The sequence below is a fragment of the Chiloscyllium plagiosum genome, unplaced genomic scaffold, assembly GCF_037043375.1.
Source record: "Chiloscyllium plagiosum isolate Xiang-an unplaced genomic scaffold, Cpla_swu_hap1 HiC_scaffold_3, whole genome shotgun sequence".
NCBI lineage: Eukaryota > Metazoa > Chordata > Chondrichthyes > Orectolobiformes > Hemiscylliidae > Chiloscyllium > Chiloscyllium plagiosum.
In genome coordinates, this window is record NW_028270141.1 from 30159464 (window position 1) to 30180057 (window position 20594).

Consider the following 20594-nt stretch of genomic DNA (forward strand, 5'->3'; position numbering starts at 1 on the left):
TGGTTTAATCTATAACAGGGGTTGTGCTCAGGGAATGTGGACGAATCACCTAACTTATTTTATGTGCCCCTACACTGAAAGCCATCACTGCAGTAGTGTATGATGTACAGCCGTAGAATGTTCAGTAACTTTTATGATTTGGAGATGCTGGTGTTGGACTGGGGTGTACAACGTTAATAATCACACAACACCTGGTTATAGTCCAACAGGTTTATTTAGAAACACTAGCTTTTGGAGAGCTGCTCCTTCATCAGGTAGCTGTCACAACTACCTGATGAAGGAGCAGCTCTCCGAAAGCTAGTGCTTTCAGAATATTGTGGCAGAGAAAGAGACCATTTGGTCCATCATATCCTTGCTAGCTCCCATCTCAGAGAGTCTGAGCCTTCCTCTTTCACCATAGCTCGATAAATCCTTTCCCTTCAGGTATTTATCCAAATTCCTTTTGAAACACCAGGTCACGTGCCTCCACTACATGTTCAGGTAGTGCATTTCACATCTTTACTCACTATGAGAGGAGGCGGGGGTGGGGGTGGAGAATGTAAAAGTCTTCAGCTCATTATTGCATCTTCTCATATTCTTCCGAAGTGGTTGTGCTGTAGATCATTTCACCATGGAAACCGTTTCCACCCATGGTGAAACCCGTCTGATTTTGAGCAATGCAACAGAATCTTTTCTGAATCTTCTGTAAGGAGAAAACCCTCCATTTCAAGTTGACCTTCTTAACTGAACTACTTCTTCCCTGACCCATTTTTTATGCCTTCTTTGCAACCTCTCTACAGTCCTCGAATCTTTCCCAAAACGTGGTGCCCGGAATTGCAGACTATACTTCATTTGAGGCCAAACCTATGTTTTGTCAAGATTTATCATAGCATCCTTGCATTCACACTCTGTACCCTTATTTATAATACATAACATAAGAACCAGGAGCAGGAGTAGACCATCTGGCCCTTCAAGCCTGCTCTGCCATTCAATAAGACTGTGGCTGATCTTTCCATGGCCTCAGCTCCACTTACCCGCTCTCTCACCATAACCCTTAATTAATTTATTCTTCAAAAAAATCGATCTTAGCTTTAAAAACATTTACAGAAGAAGCCTCGACTACTTCACTGGGCAGGGAATTCCATAGATTCACAACCCTCTGGGTGAAGATGTTTCTTCTCAGTTCAGTTCTAAATCTGCTGCTCCTAATTTTGAGGCTATGCCCTTGCTTCACCCACCAGTGGAAACATCCTCTGTGCTTCTAAATTCCAATGAATATAATCCCAGTCCACTCACTCACTCTGGAGTCAACCGAGTGAACCTTCTCTGCACCCCCTCTAGTGCCAGTACCTCCTTTCTCCAGTAAGGAGACCAAAACTGCACTCAGTACTCCAGGTATGGCCTCACCAGCACCCTATGCAACTGCGACATACCCCCCTGTTTTTAAACTCAATCTCTTTAGGAATGAAGGACACAATTCCATTTGCCTTCCTAATAACCTATTGTATCTGCAGACCAACTTGCTGTGATTCATAATGACCCACTATCTGTCTGTTATTTAAATCTGGCCCTGCCACCTTCAATGTTTCATGAATATATACTTCCAAATCTCTCTGTTGCTGCACTCCATGAATCCTATATTTTCTACAATCTTTCCTCATTGTTTCTATCAAGATTTTGGATGGATCCAAGATGGCGGTGATCTACGAAGATCACGTTGCAGAGCTCCGCACCACAAGCCGGACGAAGTCCTAGCCCACCCGCCCTGGACCACCACGATATCCTGGGACTCTGGAAAGGTCATGGAGTCCCAGCAAACTGTCAGAGAGCAACTTAGCTCGGTCTTGGCTGTCCAGGGATGCCGATGAAAGGAGGAGGTTCATCCGAGGCCAGGCCCGGCCCAAGCTGCAGGATCCTTGGACTCGATTTCTTACCAGGTCCTGGTGATGGAGCCAGTGAAATCTCGGGAGATGTTGGGCAAGCAGATAGAGGAGAAGCTGGCCCTGATCTCTATCATGTTGCAGAAGCATGAACAGCAGCTGGAAGTCTTGGAGAAAAGGATGGATGAGGTAGAACAGAGAGTCTCAGTGGTGGAAGCTGATACCGGTTCCTCCAAGGATAGGATCCAGGCCCTGGAGACGCAGGTCCGTAATTTGCTTCACCAGATTGATGACCTCGAGAACAGGGGTAGGAGAAAAAATATTCGGATCGTCTGTCTGCCGGAGGGTAAGGTAGGTGAGCGGCCGGTAGAATTTATTGAGGACTGGTTGCTGAAATTCCTTAACTTGGAGGCTGGAATGTGAAGTTTGAAGAGTGAGAGGGCTCACCGAGTCACGGCACGGAGGTCTGGTCAGATCTGGACCAATATACTTATCCTGTCTTGGTGGAGTTTCATCACTATAGAGATAAGGAGAGAATCGTGGAAGTTTCCAGAATCCAGGACAAGGATCCAAAGGCCCTCGTTTACGAAGGCTCTGAGATAATGTTCTTCCAGATCTTCTCCACGGCGATAATCCGGAAAAGAAAACCCTATAATGGCATTAAGAGAAGACTGAGGGAGCTTGTGATCCAGTACTCTGAGGTATCCAGCGGTGCTTTGATCACCTTAGATGGATCCATACATCTCTTTGAACGTCGGAGAAGACAAGAGACTTTGTGGACACATTAACTTAATCTGAACAATTTAGTATGTGCAAATAGTAGTGTTGTTTGAGTATGTCTCTGTTTTTCTTTAAAAAACAGAGGAATTCCAGTTGGGGATTTCTTTACCTTTGTTTATTGGTAATAATTTGGTCTAAACTATGTTTGGGGGCAGTTGTGATGTACTTTCAGTTTTAAGTTATACCAAAGAATGGGTGGGGTGCTTACTTTTTTTTCAAAATTTCTTTGTTCACATTGTTATTTCATGGTATTTTCTTTCTTTTTTGCTTGCGTTGGTGGTGCGGATCCAGCTAGGAGGAGGGAAAATGGTTGGAAAGGCTAGATGCCTACTTATGGGCAGTTTATGCCCGGTTCAGGTATTTAAATGCCCTGGCTGCAGGATTGCCAGCAAGATGGGAAGTTGGGTTCTGGGATGTGCAGATGCCCCCTTTGGGCAGAGGGTGAGTTCCCCTATTCAGCGCCACTGCCGCTTTATATGTTGGTTTGTTTTTTGGTTTTTATTGTATATAATCTTTAACCTTGTAGGTTTGTTAACTGTAGTGGGTTTAGTTTATGTAGTTTTTATGTTCGATGGATCTTGCAATACTAAGACTCTGCAATTTGTAACTCAAGTTCTTCCTGTCTGGAATCTAAATGTCACTGCAGTAAGGTTATGGCTAGTGACTTGATGAAATGGTGTACCTGGAACATCAAGGGGAGTCACTCATCAATTAAGATGAAGAAAGTACTTTGGAGTCTTAGAAAGGAAAAGGTGGATATTACATTATTACAGGATACATACTTGAATGATAAGGAGTATTTGAAACTACAGCAGAGTGGTTTTGATTGGGTTTACTTTTCATCTTTTAATGCCAGAAGTAGGGGAGTGGCTATATTGGTTAAGAGGAATCTCCCATTTAAGTCACGAGAGTGTGTTAAAGACACACACGGGAGGTTTGTAATCCTCAAATCCCTGATAAATGGGGAAGAATATGGTGTTTTAAAAGTCTATTGCCCTCTGGCCCATCCCCTCAAATTTCTGGTCGATGCATTCTCTACATTGATTAGTCTCGAGTCCTGACATATCATTATAGGGGAAGAATTTAATTGTTTTATGGATCCCACAGTAGTCAGGTTGCCCAAAGGCCCTTCCAATACCATCTGTACAAATTGAATAATTAAGTGGATCTATGTGTGGAGTTAGGGTTGGTGGACGTCTGGAGGTGCCTCCACCCTACAGGCAGGGATTTCAGTTTTCTTTCCAATCCACACAGATGTCACACCAGGATTGATTTATTTTCTGACCCCCGTGGCAACCCTGGACTTGGTGGCATCTTGTACGATTAGTAATATTACCATCTCCAATCATGCTCCAGTGTACCTCTTGGTTAAGATTAACAATGCTATGGTGGGCCCAAGGCATGGGAAAATGGATCCCTTTATCCTTAAGTTTGTGGAGTACTTCTCTAAGGAATTTCGGGCATTCCTAGAAATTAACTCAGGCTCGGTTAGTAGCCCGTCCATTCTTTGGGAAACTGCCAAAGCCTTTGCCAGTTAGTTATTTCCTGCTCTGCCAGTAGGAAGTGGCAGAAGGGCGAGCAGCAACATCTCCTCGAAGCATAGTTGAAGGCAGCCGAGAAGGTTTACTTTGACAGGCCCTTGTTGGCCAAGCTACAGAGGAATATGGTGCTGCGGTCTGCATTGAATTCTGTGCTCACGCAGACAGCAAAGAAGGAACTTACTTTCACAAAGCAAAGGTTATATGAGCATGGTGACGAGCCGGGCAAGTACAAGGAGCGCTCCTCAAGCCATTACATCGATTAGGGAAGGGTCAGGGAACCTAACATGTGATTCCAAAAAGATTAATGTGGTATTCTGGAGATTTTACTCTGAATTATACCAATCTGAGGGTTGTGAGGAGGGGTGGACCAAGATGGAAAGAGTCTTTTCTCAATGCACACGTATCAAAGCAGAGGTGCAGGATACCTGTGAAGCAACCTTAGAGTGGAATGGTGCCCAGTCCTGATGGACTTCCTAGCGAATTCTATGAGGAATTTATAAGCATATTGTCAGGCCCGATGTTCAACATGTTCAATGACTCATACAGTCATGATCATCTCCCACCATCTCTAAGAGAGGCCAATATTTTGCTTATTCTTTTAAAAGGGAATGTCCCAGAGGACTGTGTTTCTTACAGGCCCTTTTCACTCTTAAAGATTGACTTTAAAATCTTCTGAAGGACTCTTGCATTAAGGCTGGAGATTGTGTTACCTTCTATTGTTAAAGAGGATCAGACAGTCTTCATAAGGGCCACAGATCCTTCAATAATGTTAGAAGACTGCTTTATGTAATTCAAGCAGGGATTGGTGATTTCTCTAGATGCAGAGAAGGCATTTAACTGAGTTGAGTGGCTGTATATTTTTATATACTCTGGAGTGGTTTAGCTTGGGTGAAGTCTTTATAAGATAGGTAAAGGTTCTCCACAGTGACCCTCTCGCTGCAGTCATCACCAATGGGGTACGATCAAGCAACTTTAACATTTTTAGAGGCAGTCGGCAGGGCTGTCCCCTTTCGCCACTGGTTTTTACATTGGAGATTGAAGCAATGGCGGAGGCCATTCGTAGGGATCCCAATATATCGGCTCCAGAAGTGGGGTCAAAATTATATAAGATTTCATTGTAGGTGGATGATGTCCTCATTTTTTTTTGTCAAATCCAGCGTTTTAGCTAGCTCACTGGATACAATGATTCAGTTCATTTGGTACCTTTTCGGGGTACAAGATTAATTTTGCAAAATCAGAGGCTAACCTATGGGTGGTCTTACAAAGGTACTAGGTCTAGAGGGTGAATCTCGATTCCCATTTAAGTGGTCACAGGAGGGCTTTATGTTTTTGCCCATATTCATCTCTCCAGTTCTTGATTGGTTGTTTAAAGCTAATTTTGTTCAAAAGTGGAAGGCGCTTCCAGTCTCATGGTTAGATCAAGATGAATATTCTCCACTGTTTGTTGTACCCTATCCGGCTGCACCCCCTGATTTTTGATAAGCAAACGTTCAGGGTACTGAATGGCTGGTTCAGCTCTTTTATTTGGCATCGTAAGTGGTCCCTTATTAAATTAGCTAAAGCGCAATTGCCTCACAGACTGTTGGGGAGTGGATCTCCCAGACATTAAATAACTACCAACTAAGCTCACTTTTATCTTACGCAAGTGATGGGGCTTGTGGGGACCCTCTTTCAATATGGTTAGATATCGAAACTTCTCCGGCAAGGTGTCTCCTTACTAGCTTGCTGTTTTTGGACAAAATGAGGACAGTTAAGGAATATTGCCATAACCCAATAGTTACCAATACTGTTAAAGCATGGACAGCAATTCAGCAGAGGGAAGGCAATTTTGGCAAAACATCTTTTCTTGCACCTATAGTGGGTATACCAGGTTTTCAATTGAGGATGATGAATTCAGGATTCACACATTGGGCAGTTAGGGGTGTGTCTTGCATGGGTGATTTATTTGAGGGAGACTCAAATAAATCTTTTACTAATCAACACGGAAATACGAGCTATCTAACAGGGACCTCTTTTATTTTTTTTCAAGTTAGGGATTTTATTCAAAAAAAGATTACACTTTTGACTGATCCCTACAAATCCAACATAGAGAGGAGGGTGCTCAGTGCTAAGAGTACACTTTCTGTCAGCACTTTATATCATCAATTGGGGGGTGGCCCCAGAGATGAGTTTGATCGACTCTGCAGGGTGTGGGAGAGAGAGCCAGGTGTTGAGGTCTCCTCAGAGGCATGGGAAGATATTTGGGAAAACCCAAGAAAGATATCAATTTGCAATAGGACCCATGCTTTACAGTTGAAGATTCTCCACAGGGTCCACTTGGCTCTGAATTATTTGTCAAAATTTAAACCAGGGGTGTCTTCAACATGTCCCAACTATAAGGTTTGTATGGGCACTCTTACCCATTGTCTCTGGTCCTGTGCTAGGCTTCAAATATATTGGAGTGCTGTGGTGGGTGCAATGGAGGGGATTTTCGATGTAAGGGTGGAGAAGCTCTCAATCTCTCCTTGGCCTGCCCAGTGTATTCCCTGTAGATGCGCATAAGAAAAAATTTCAACATCCTTACTTTCTGTGCAAGAAAGAATATCTTGTTAGGTTGGGTATCCAAAAATCCCCTGGGCCTGTCGGGTTTGGTAGAAGAATATTATGGAGCATAGCCCCTTGGATTTTCTCACAAATGTGGTACAGCACAAAACTGAGAACTTCTGTCAGACATGGCTGCCCTTTTTGGAATACCTGAACACCGATTTGTCTCCCACACTAATAAGAGCTTTTATATAGCCGTAACAATTGTGCTTTGAGTCCAATATCCAGAGAGAGGGGACTGCAAACATAAGAATAGATAAAAATTAATGCTCTTGATATTCAAGAGTTAACGTTTTGCTTGGCTGAGCTGTATTATTATTATTTATTATTAGTTTGTAATTTATTTAGTCAAGTTAGTTGGGTTTTTTAATACATATTTATACATTTGTACATGAGAGTATTTTGGGTTTTTTTGGTGTTCTTTCTTTACATTGTTTTGAATTGTATTGTTTTATATTTGTAATATTTTAAAAACCTATTTTTCAATAAAAATATATTTTAAAAAAGTTTTACCTTTCACATGCCCACATTCCTTCAGTTTGCCTGCCTTTGAAGTTCCAGACAATCCTCATATTTCTCAATGCTTCCAAGTTTTGTGTCATCTCCAAGTTTTGGAATTGTGCCCAGACAATCCAAGTCTCAGCCATTAATACAAACAAGAAAAAATTGTACCTATTATGCTTCAAGCTTGCTGGCAAATCGATTATGTGTACTTTTTAATTAAATGCCTCTTGGAAATTCATGTAAACCCATTGACTGCATAATCTTTATCAAACGTGTGACAACATACCTTCAACAAACACTTCCTGTTTTTCTGCAGGATAATTAATCTGCACTTATCTCAATGAAAGTTAATTTTGTTCAAGGTTATTGTTTCACAAAGCTTTCCCACTGCTGAAGTTAAACTGACTGGACTGAGATTCCCAATTTTATCCTTGCACCCTTTTTTAAACAAGGATGTCAGATTTGAAATTCTCCGCTTGTTTGCCAATGTCCCAATGGTGTGGAAAGTTACATCCACAGCCCCTACTTTTCACATTCTCACTTCTCTCCACACCTTTACGTGTATCCCATCCAGTTTTGTGTGAAATGGACGCAAGCTAAATGCCTGGTTTAAAAGATTGGCCACAAATGAGTTACCTAATCAACCCAGTTAAAAATCGCACAATACCAGGTTATAGTCCAACAGGTTTATTTGGAAGCACTCGCTTTAGGAGTGCTGCTCCTTCATCAGGTGGTTGATGAAGGAGCAATGCTCTGAAAGCGAGTGCTTCGAAATAAACCTGTTGGACTAGAACCTGGTGTTGTGTGATTTTTAACTTTGTACACCCCAGTCCAACACCGGCACCTCCAAATCATGACTAATCAACCCAACTCTCCTAAGTCAATTTTCTCCACTCATCAGACTGCTTAAACAAAATGCCTTCCGTAAAACTGGCCAAGCCAGTAAAGCTTTGAAGTATGTGTCCTCCAATTCTGTTTGCTTTTACTTAACACTAAAAATCGGTTTGGTGTTTTATGGTTATTGTTTGAAGGTTTACTTTAGCTTTAACCTCACTGAGCTCTGATCTATATTTTCTGTTTTATTCCTGCTTTTTAGTGCCATTTGTATTTTTACAAATTCATTAACAATTAATATTCTCAGATTTGCAGATTTGTACACAAGCTGATATGCATGAATAATTGTAACTTGAAGAAGCAATATACAGATTTGTTGCTGTTTTTGGATCATGATTGATTACACTGGTAGATACATGTTTTACACTTGGGTATGTTCTTGTGAACTTAGGAGGATATTCAGATGTGACTAGATGTCAGACAAATGGGTAGGCTATTGGGATTTTCAAGTCTAACTTCCAAATTGCTCCCAGGAAGAAAGTTTAGATCAACAGTTTTTTGAAACATTCAGTGAATTTTTTGTATCACAACAATGTGCCTTGATTATTTAGCTGTTTCACATCGCTAGAAAAGTAGATATGTGTCGAAGACACATGCAGCAATTAATGCAATAAGGAACAGCATATTCAGGCAATTGAGATTCACGATGAGCTCTAAATCACTGAGTCTTGCTAATTGTTTTACAATGTTGTACTGTTTGCAGTCACAGCCTCTCACTCTCCTCCTTTCTGTTATTCGAAGAAGTTGTTAGATTTGTAACTTAGTGGTCCATTAGACTTGACACAGAAAGATACATTTAGCAATTAAATACTCCTTTAAAAAACATGATCATTTCTACCGCAATGGCGATCAAGCTCTCTGGTCCAGAAATTGAAAGTATTGAATATTTCAAACTCATGCTTGTAAGGCAAGTCGATTGTTACGGATTTTTAAAATTCTGTTTTTCATATTCTTCCTTTGCTTTTTTTTTTCCCTCTTGATCCAATCTTCCTTTCTCTGTTGTGCCTTACTTGTCTCCAACTCCCCTGTCTTCTCTGTCATTCCTCTGTTACTTCTTCAACCCTTAAATCGAATTAGTGAAGATGACATTCATAGTCCTGTAATTCACTGAAACCCAGATTTCCCCTTTGACTTGCTATCAGCTTGCACTTGCAGCAAGAAACAGAGCACAACCTGAGGATGCAAGATGTCTTAATGAAGCATCCGTGCAGTGGTCTCCTTGAGCACGTTCTGACTGTTGTTTTGAGTGAGTTTCAGCTTGATGAATCTTTTGCCTGGTGTTTTAGCATATGTTTTCTGCAGTTGATCTGTATTAGTCAGTTATGCCCCACTTTTGTATTGTTACAGCTTCTTCGTAGTGGAAACAGATACCTCATAAGGTCAGATGACATGGTGGAAACTGTTTACACTGAGAAAGGAGAAATTGTGAAAACCAAAGAGCGACGTCTGTTCATGTTAAATGATGTTCTTATGTGTGCTACAGTCAGCTCTCGGTATGTACAGCAAAATGTATATACTAAATCTCACATCTTGCATAATATTAGTGTGATGGTTACTATCTTTACTTATTCAATTCCTGCGTAAAAATCTGTGGCCCACAGGAATGTGAGCAACGTTGCTGTTTCTCTAAAAGCTGTGACCCTTAAAACTATTTCAGTAACATGACCACTGCTGCCTCCTCTCCTATAATTCTCACCAAGTTCCAACTTTCATTTTTACTCATCAGAAGCTTCCTTGTCTCCCCTGGAAAGTTTGATGTTTTTTCCATCAGTTCCTTAACTGATTAAACTGAGATCTCTATCAGTTATTCAACCCTAGCTCACTTTTTCTACATATCGAGTTGTTTCACAGGAGTGATGTGCCTACTTGCTCACTACCGAAAGATTCAAGCTTTAATTCTTGAAGCAAGGAAACATCAAATGCTAATCTTGTACATTTGCAAACTTTCACTTCATGTCAGATAGAAAAATGAATAATAGCCAAGAATGCCTGCAGAAACATTCAGAGAGGATTCCCTTGGTGAGAAGCTTCCTTGCTTATTTGAATGAATATCAAGAAGTCTTTTGAAAGTTTTAGGTTTTGTTACTGGTCACTCATAGTTGCTAATTTGCTCTGCTGTTTTTGGATGTTGTTGTATCAGGATCTAGCTCAGTGATTAGCAGCTCCTTATTTACTCCCAGTTATGTCAGTGAGCCTGGAAACCCCTCAGATGCATTTCAAATATCTTGTAGCTCTAAAAAACACAAAGGTTACACAGTTTTAAACATATTTTGCTGAAAGCAACGTTTTTGGTTGTTCAAATGGTGTAATTGCTTTGTGAAATCTTAGCAGACATATCAGTTTGTTTTTGGATAGGTTAGACTTTATTAAGGCAAGACTGTGTTACATGTCCATGATTTACAATTGCCCAACAATGAGGTTGACTTACTGCAAGAACTAAATATCTGTTGGTAGACAGATGATTAGCTAACAATATTGTGGGGGAAGTGACACACAGTGATAACGTCACTGGATTAATAATACAGAGCTTTAGATTCTGAAAACATGGGTCCAAATCCCACCAAGGTATTTGGTAAAATTTGAACTTGGAATTCTGGAATTAAAAACCAACCATTTGGTTCATGAAAGCCCTTCAGGAAAGGAAATGTGCCAGCTTTACCTGGTCTGGTGCACATGTGACTCCAGACTGACAACAGTATGATTGACTTGTAACTGCCCTTTGACATAGCCTTACAGACAAAAATAAACTGCAGATGCTGGAATCCAAAGGAGACGAGCAGGAGGCTGAAAGAACACAGCAAGCCAGGCAGCATCAGGAGGTGGAGAAATCTGAAATAGCCTAACAATCCACTCTGTTTAAGGACAATTTAAGGTTGAACAACAAATGACACTCACAGCCTATGTGAGAATTCTTTTTATATAAATGAGTGCTGATGAAAACAAATGAACCCTATACCTTGGGGATAGATTGTTTCGAATGAACTTTTTTATCTACTTATTATTATCAATCCCTTCTCCAAAATCTCACCATGAGCTATTTTCAGTTACATGCACGAACTCCATCTATTTATGGAAGCCCCTTAGTAGCCATTCTTCATAAGGAATCAGAGAAAAATAATATGGATAGTTGATCATGTAGGTCAACTAAACTTGATTTTATCCAAACCACACACCAGAGGCTGTTAGTCTTGAGGATTTGGAAGCTTGGCTGAACTTCTAAATGATGTCCCAAAGTCCCAAGTTGTTGCAGGCAGACACAGAAATTCTGACTAAGATCAGTTAATTCAGATTGGAATAGCCATGGAATTTGAAGCCGTTCTGGTCTGTATGGCTGGAATCGCCTTTAGTGATTTAAGCCACTGAAGAAGCTGCAGCTTCATTGTTTAATAATGTCTATTTCTGGAAATATTGTTGTAAGTGTTAATCCTGTGACACAAGCTCATCATTCACTTGTGCTGTCCAGCTGGAACTCAGACATCCAACATTTAAATTTTATGATTATGGCCATCTTTTTAATGACATGATATGAGGTTTCAGCAATATCTTTGCAATCAGCTGTTCTTACTTCATCTCCAGAATGTATGACATTATTCCAAAAAGTAAGCAGCTAAAAACAATAAGTGAGTTAAAACAGCCATTTCAAGAAACCTGAGGTACTCGAACTGTCCTTCCCTTTTGCTCCATCTGTCCCTCCCCCCTATTTTGAACAACATTAAACCCATCATATTGCCAGAATTGGATTTGAAACATTAAATCTTTCTCTTGCCACAGATCCCAGCCCTACTAATTTTCTCCACTTTCTGTTTCTATTGCTGATCAAAGGTGTGCCCTATCATCGAATCCCTCTAGTGTGGAAGCAGGCCATTCGGCCCATTGAGTCCACACTGACCTCCAAAGAACATCCCAACCAGATAAACCTCCCACCCTATCCCATGGCTAACTCACCTAGCCTGCATATCCCTGTCCACTATGGACAATTCAGCATGGCCAATTCACCTTACCTGGACATCTTTGGACTGTGGGAAGAAACCCACACAGACAAGGAGAATGTGCAAACATCACACGAACAGTCACTTGAGGGTGGAATAGAACCCAGATTAGCTATGGGGAATACAGGATTACAGGGATAGGGTTGGGGGGAGTGGATCTGGGTGAGATGCTCTTCAGAGGGTTGGTGTGGACCTGATAGGCCAAATGGCCTGCTTCCACACTGTAGAGATTCTGTGATTTTAATCAATTAATCAAAACATTTTGTAAGCTAGCACAATTATTCTGGTTTTGTGCAGAGCATGTAGGGTCACTAAGTAAGATAAATTTGTGAAAATTTAGACCTATGCCTGTATTGACATGTGCCAAATTATAATTAAATCTGGTTCTGTAAAATACTGTTTTTTTTTGTCATGTTGAAAGAAGGTGTTATTATAATTGGAGGAGTTACAACAAGGAATGTCTGATTTTCAGTCAAGTGTTTTTGCTTCCTGCTGGTTTGTGTTGACTAAATATAGCCCTGTATGTTTATTTAATAATACAATCATGGAAGAGAAATATAATTCTGCTGTCATGAGATCAATCATTGGTCTCCCTATTGATTTTAGCTTTTGTGTGATCAAATCAGACCATTGTTTTGTAGTATGAAAAATCTGTGGCTAACAGTTTTGATTAAATCATTTTAAATGAATACTTTTTTAATATTAATATTGTCATATAGTTTTGACGTAAAATTACTGGAAACAGCACTTCTTTAGGGTGTGATATTCCTGTTGAAAATATTGATCTGGATTTTAAAGTCTGTGACAGGTGAATGTCACTTGCTATGCTTGCATTGCACAGAGAATGTGTGTGGGCTTTAGCACTGCAGTTTGTGTTACAGGGCAATCATATTAGTGTCCTGAAAAGGAAGCGAGCTCCTGTGTGACCAAACCAAACAAAAGTCTATTTCCTGAACCAACCAGATTGAAGAATCTTCACTGATGGAGTGCCGCTTGGTAATTTGTTGTACAGCACTGTTTCAAGCACTACAATGTAGGCTTCCATCATTTACTAGGGGCAGGCACTGTCAAAGGTCACTGCTGATTTTAATTCATTTAAGGAATGTGGGCTATTCTCCCTGGGTCCACAATTATTACTCATTTCTAACTGCACTTGAGAAGGTGGATGTGAGCTGTCTTCTTGAACTGCTTCAGTTCAATTGGTTGTAGACACTACTACTGTTAGGGTGGGAGTTCCAGGTTACTGACCCAAAGATGGTGAATGAACAATAATATGTTTCTAAGGTCAAGATAGTGAGTTGCTTAAAGTTGCAGGTGGGGGTATTCACAAATATCTACAGCCTTTCTGTTTCTAGATAATGGTCTGGGATTTGGAAGGTTCTGTCAAGGAGTCTTGGTGAATATCTGGAGGGAATCCTGTAGATGATGATCATCAGTGATGGAGGGATTGGATGTTTTTGGGCATGGTGTCAATCAAGGGAGTTGCTTTGCCGTGAATGGTGTCAAGATTCTTGAGTGTTGTTGGAGCTGTACTCATTCACGCAAGTGGAGAGTATTTCATCACTTGCCTGAATGAGTATTTCATGACTCTCCTGATGTGTACCTTGTAGATGGTAGGCAGATTTGAGGCATAAGGAGGTGAGTTAATCACTGCAGAACTTCTGGTTTGTGATCAGCTCTTGTAGCCACAGTATTTATAATTCAATTTCTAGCCAATGGTAACCCCTAGAAGGTTGATAATGGGGGATTGAGTGATGATAATGCCATTGAATGTCAAGGAGCAATGGTTAGATTTTCTTTTTTTTGGAGATGGTCATTCCCAGCACTTGAGGCAAGAATGTTACTTGCCACTTGTCAGCCCAAGTCTGGATGCTGTCCATAGCTTGCTACATTTGAACGTGGACTGCTTTGGAATCTGAGGGGTCACAAATGGTGGACATGGTGCAATTACCAGCAAACATCTTCACTTCTGACCTTATGGGGGTAAGGTCATTGATGACACATCTGGAAATACGTGGGCCCAGGACCTGATGAACCTCCTGCAGTGTGTCTAGATCTGAGATAGCTAACCCCTCAATTATTCCTTTGTGCTAGGTTGACTCCAACCAGCAGACAGTTTTCCCCCTAATTCCCATTAATTCTTGTTTTGCTAGATGAAATAACTGCAGAGAGGCTGGTAACCCATCACCAAGCCACCTTTTATTTACATGTGCACTGTACACGGGCTGTGACCAGCCAGCTCGAATCCAGTCTCTAGACTGATGAGACCTTCTGAATCTCTTTTTTTTTGACCAGTTATACTTACTTTACTCAACTTCTTCAGGGATATTATTACATACCTCTAAAGCAGATGGGTCTTGAAGCCAGGCCTTCTGGCTCAGAGGTAGGGATATTGTTTATAAGGCCCCAAGTCATGGTCCACATAGGCACCAGCGACATAAGTAGGAGAAGAGATGGGGATTTAAGGCAGAAACTCAAAGGGCTAGGGTGGAAGCATAGAGCTAGAACAGAGTTGTCATCTCTGGTTTGTTACCCATGCCATGTGCCAGCAAGATGAAGGATAGAGAGAGAGAGAGAGAGAGAGAGAGAGGAGTTGAACACATGGCTACAGGGGTGGTGCAGGAGGGAGGGATTTGGATACTTGGATAATTGGACCTCATCTGGGTAGGCGGGACATCTACAAACAGGGTGGTCTACATCTGAACCAGAGGGGTACCAATTTCCCGGGGTGGGGTGGGGGTGGAAATTTGCTAATGCTCTTCAGGAGAGTTTAAACTAATTCAGCAGGGGGATGAGAACCTGAATTGTAGATTCAGTGTACAGGAGGTTGAGATTAATGAGGTCATAAATAAGGTTTCAGGGTCGCAAGAGTGTACCGGCAAGCAGGAAGAAAGGTGATTTGAAGTGTGTCTACTTCAATGCCAGGAGCTTCCGGAATAAGGTGGATGAACTTGTAGCAAGGGTTGAGACTTTGATGTTGTGGCCATTTCATAGACATGGTAGAGCAGGGACAGGAATGGTTGTTGCAGGTTCTGGGATTAAGATGTTTCACTAAGATCAGGGAAGGTGGTGAAAGAGGGGGAGGTATGGCATTGTTAGTCAAGGACAGTATTACGGTGGCAGAAAGAACATTTAATGAGGACTCATCTTCTAAAGTAGTGTGGGCTGAGATTAGAAACAGGAAAGGTGAGGTCACTCTGATAGGAGTTTTCTATAGACCCCCAAAAAGTTCCAGTGAGGTAGAGGAAAGGATTGCAAAGGTTATTCTGGATAGGAGTGAAAGTAACAGGGTAGTTATCATGGGTGACTTTAATTTTCTAAGTATTGACTGGAAACGCTGGAAAGGGATAGGTATGTACCACGGGGAAGGAGTTAAAGCTGGTGAAAGGCAATTACAATGCAATTAGGCAAGATTTAGGATGCATAGGATGGCGAAGGAAGCTGCAGGGGATGGGCACAATTGAAATGTGGAGCTTGTTCAAGGAACAGCTACTGTGTGTCCTTGGTAAGTACGTACCGGTCAGGCAGGGAAGAAGTGGTCGAGTGAGGGAAACGTGGTTTACTAAGAAGTTGAATCTCTTGTCAACAGAAAGAAGGAGGCTTATTTGAGGATGAGAGGTGAAGGCTCGGTTAGGGCACTTGAGAGTTACAAGTTAGCCCGGAAGGACCTAAAGAGAGAGCTGAGAAGAGCCAGGAGAGGACATGAGAAGTCTTTAGCAAGTAGGATCAAGGAGAGCCCTAATATAGGTATGTCAGGAATAAAAGAATGACTGGAGTAAGACTAGTCAAGGACAGAAGTGGGAAGTTGTGCATGGAGTTAGAGGAGATAGGAGAGGCGCTAAATGAATATTCTTCATCAGTATTCATATTGGAAAAAGACAGTATTGAGGACAATACTGAGATACAGGCTGGTAGACTAGGTGGGATTGAGGTTCATAAGGAGGAGCTGTTAGCAATTCAGGAGAGTGTGAAAATAGAGAAGTCTCCTGGGACAGATGGGATTCATCCTAGGATTCTCTGGGAAGCTGGGGAGAAGATTGCAAAGCCTTTTGGCTTTGATCTTTGAATCGTCATTGTCGACAGAAGACTGTAGGATAGCAAATGTCCCCTTGCCCAAGAAGGGGAGTAGGGACAACCCTGGTAATTATAGACCAATGAGCCTTACTTCAGTTATGGGTAAAGTGTTAGAAAGGATTATAACCGGTAGGATTTATAATCATCTGGAAGGGAATTAGCTGATTAGGGATAGTCAACACTGTTTTGTGAAGGGTAGGTTGTGCCTCACAAACTTTATTGAATTATTTGAGAAGGTGACCAAACGGATGGATGAGGGTAAAGTGGTTGATATTATATATATGGATTTCAGTAAAGCATTTGACAAGGTTCCCCACAGTAAGATATTGCAGAAAATGTGGAAGTATGCGATTGAGGGTGATTTAGCGGGTTGGATCAGAAATTGGCTAGCTGAAAGAAGACCAAGGGTGGTGGTTGATGGGAAATGTTCATCCTGAGTTCATTTACTAGTGGTATACCACAAGGATCTGTTTTAGGTTTACTGCTATTTCTCATTTTTATAAATGACCTGGATGAGGGCATAGAAGGATAGGTTAGTAAATTTGAGGATGATACTAAGGTTGGTGGAGTTGTGGACAGTGTGGCAAGATTGTGCAGGTTACAGAGGGACATAGATAAGCTGCAGAACTGGGCTGAGAGGTGGCAAATAGAGTTTAATGCAGAAAAGTGAGAGGTGATTCACTTGGAAGGACTAACAGGAATACAGATTACTGGGCTAATGGTAAGATTCTTAGCAGTGTGGATGAGCAGAGAGACCTTGGTGTCCCTGTATATCGATCCTTGAAAGTTGCCACCCAGGTTGATAGGGTTGTTAAGAAGGCATACGGTGTGTTAGCTTTTATTGGCAGAGGAGTTGAGTTTCAGAGCCATGAGGTCAAGTTGCAGCTGTACAAAACGTTGGTGTGGCCACCCTTGGAGTATTGCGTACAGTTCTGGTCACCGCATTATAGGAAGAATGTGAAAGCATTGGAAAGGTGCAGAGGAGACTTACTAGAATGTTGCCTGGTATGGAGGAAAGGTGTTATGAGGAAAGGCTGAGGGACTAGAGGCTGTTTTCGTTAGAAAGAAGAAGATTGAGAGGTGACTTAATAGAGGCATATAAGATGATCAGAGGATTAGATAAGGTGGACAGTGAGAGCCTTTTACCTCGGATGGTGATGGCTAGCACGAGGGGACATAACTTTAAATTGAGGGGTGATAGATATAGGACAGAGCTCAAAGAATAGTAAGAGTGTGGAACACCCTGCCTGCAACAGTCGTAGACTCGCCAACTTTAAGGGCATTTAAGTGGTCATTGGATAAACATATGGATGATAATGGAATAGTATAGGTTAGATGGGCTTCAGATTGGTTTCACAGGTTGGCGCAACATCAAAGGTTGAAGAGCCTGTATTGTGCTGTAATCTTCCCTGTTCTATGTCTGTCAGCCAGGGCTGACTGTCTAGTCCAGTTTAACAACTCCAATCAAGAATCTCATACCCAATGAGATTCACCTGGCCATGGTTCCAATTACTACACTACGACTCCTTGATGCTATGTAGACTGAAATGTAGCCTTAATGTCAGAGGTAGTCAATATCACCTCACCTCTGGAGTTCAGCTCTTCTGTCCATGTTGGAAGCAAGGCTTTGATGAAGTTGGGAGCAGAGTGGCCCCCACAATGTCTAAACTGAGTGTCAGTGAACAGTCTATGTTGATGACCCCTTCATCACTTGACTGATGATCGAGGATAGACTGACTGGATGATAATTGGCAGGGTTTAACTTATCCTGCTTTCTCTGTGCAGGATGTAGTTGGGCAATTTTCCAAATTCTTGGTTTGGTACTTCTGGTGCAGTTGTGCTGAAACATCTTAATTAGGGGCACAACAAGTTCTGGAGCACAAGATTTCTGGACTATTGCCAGAATAGACAGCCACCTTTCAGTTGCCTTTGCAATATCCAGTGCCTTCAGCTGATTCTTGATAACTCTTGAAATGAATTGTCTGAAGACTGGCATCAGTGATACTGGAAGAGGAACGAGCTGGATCGTCTTCTTGGCACTTCTGAATGAAGATTGTTATAAATGTTAAACTTTTGCGCTGATGAACTGGGCTCCTCCGTCATTGAAGAGGGAATATTTGTGGAGCCTCCTCCAGTGGGTTGGTCAATTGTCTACCATCATGCATGTCTGGATGCAGTAGGATGGCACAGCTTAGGTCTGATCTGTCAGTTGTGGGATTGTTTCGCTCGATCACTTGGTGCTTTTTGCTGTTTGGTGCACAATTTGTCCTGTGTCGTTGTTTCACCAGGTTGACACCAAAATTTAGGAATCCCTGCTGCTGCTGGAATGCCCTCTCCACAGAACCAGGGTTAATCCCCTTGGTTAATGGTAGAGTGGGAGATACGTCAGCCAATGAGAATGTGGATGGTTTTCAGCTGCTGTTGATGGCCCACACCGCCTCCTGGATGCCCAGTCTTTTGTTACTGGATCTGTTCAAAGTCTGTTCCATTTAGCACAATGGTAGTATCACACAATACAACAGAAAGTGAGACAATTTTGGCACTAACATCCAGACATTAATAAGAAGAACTTTGCAGCGTTGATAAGGCTGAGTTTGTCATTGTTTCCCGAGCCGAGGTCGATCTTAGGCAGTCCTTCAGGTTTCGCTCCATTAAGACATTTTAGTGCTTTGGATATCATTGTTGAACTCCATGCAAGTTACGTAGGTAGCATCTCACAGTGCTGCCTGCCCTGGAGAATTGATGTTGTCTGTATTAAGCCATTTGAAGTTGCACTGTGCGAATGTATTTCTCTCCCATACAGTCTAAAGCAGGAGCCTTTAAGTTATATTTATTTTTATGTTAAATAATTTAGAAAGAGAAAAACAGAGTGTAGAATAAAACTAAAAGATTAAATCAGAGCTGAAGGAATTGAATCTCTGACATAATTAAAATCACCACAATGAGACTCCTCATTTATACCCAAGAGAATAATTGACAGCAATTACAACTTATTTTGTTATTAAAGACTCACATACGCTTGAATGGAAAAATCCAGACTTCTTGTTGCATGTTCAGTATGTATCTAATTGATAGCTGGGGGTGCCTGAGGTAGACTTGGAACCTTGCTCATGGGAATGAAAGGTATAACAAACCACCAGTAACAGAGGCTGCCAAGAAAAACAGCTCAGGCTGAAACCTTCAGGCAGAACACACATGATGAATTGAAAAGGGTAGCTAGGTACTGCAATTTCGCATTTTTCATTGAGTTAAATAATAGATTTCGTGGTCAGGTACAGGTGTGGCAAAGGTTGTGAAAGAGATTGGACAGAACTTTGGAATTTCTGTATTTAATTGTGTGTGAATGGATACCAGAAATTGCTTTTCAATTTACCCCTTGATAACCTCTTCTGACATTCTTGTTGGAGGTTACTGATGATGTGAACATTTATTGCCTGTCCTTAATTGGTCTAATTGTTTTCTAGCATGTAAAGTCATTTATGTTTACTAAGCAATTTCCAGCAGATGCTGGTTCTGATTTACCATGAGGAGTAGTTAGATTTACCTGACATTCTATTTGACTTTCTTATTGCCTTTATCAGTGTCCACCATGACAACAGTGGTGCAATACCCTCTGGACTGAGATACTTGCTGAAGTGGAGTGTACCGCTTTCTCAAGTTGATGTTGTGGAATTTGGGATCAGTGAGGATCTGGCAGAGAAAAGTAGATTTACCCCACCACATTCTGGAGAAAAGATTCTAATTAGTACAAAGCCAAGTAAGTACATTTTCTCATTTTGATAAGTCATAAATCCAAACCCTCAAGACATGGTTTTTTTTTTGGAGTGTAAGACATTTTAATCGTTCTTACCGGAGTTTCTAAATTTGCAGGCTGTGTTCTACTTGGAAGTTTAAATCCTTTTGTGCTTCTACTTTCGCTTTACTGGTTTCGTTATGGTCCAAAAGAAGACCATGCAACCCATCGTGTTGCACTAACTGTCCATGCATTTTGCATTGAGCCGCACCAAACCCCTGTCTTCTCCCTTAACTGTACACATTGTTTACATTAAATAACCACCCAGTGCCCTCTTGTATATTTAAAATGAACCAGCATCCACCACACTTCCAGGCACAGCATTCCATTTGCTTCCAGTCTTGAAAAGGTCATTCATTGCACTGTTATGTTGAAGAAGGGGGCGGTTAGTTCATTTGGACTACATGTCATTCAGAATAAATGCTAACAGAATGAGTTCAATTCCCATTGGACAAAGCAGACTTGTGACCTAATTCTTGGCCCATCCTCTTGAGAGTGGAAGACGATGGCAGATCACCTCGGACAGCATCAAGTAAACAGCTCAGGCTGAAGTATCAACAGCCAATGAGCCACGGAG

At 41.5% G+C, this 20594-nt stretch overlaps 1 protein-coding gene across 4 annotated transcripts in view; it reads left to right on the forward strand.

Moving 5' to 3' along the window:
- The window catches only part of arhgef10 (Rho guanine nucleotide exchange factor 10), a 279666-nt gene that overhangs the window by 136574 nt on the left and 122498 nt on the right, over window positions 1-20594 (forward strand). For all 4 annotated transcript variants that reach the window (XM_087978293.1, XM_043679118.2, XM_087978304.1 and 1 more), the window contains 2 exons: window positions 9509-9654; window positions 19806-19981. In XM_087978293.1, the coding sequence (XP_087834419.1) occupies window positions 9509-9654; window positions 19806-19981 (322 nt within the window). The remainder of the gene's footprint in view (window positions 1-9508; window positions 9655-19805; window positions 19982-20594) is intronic.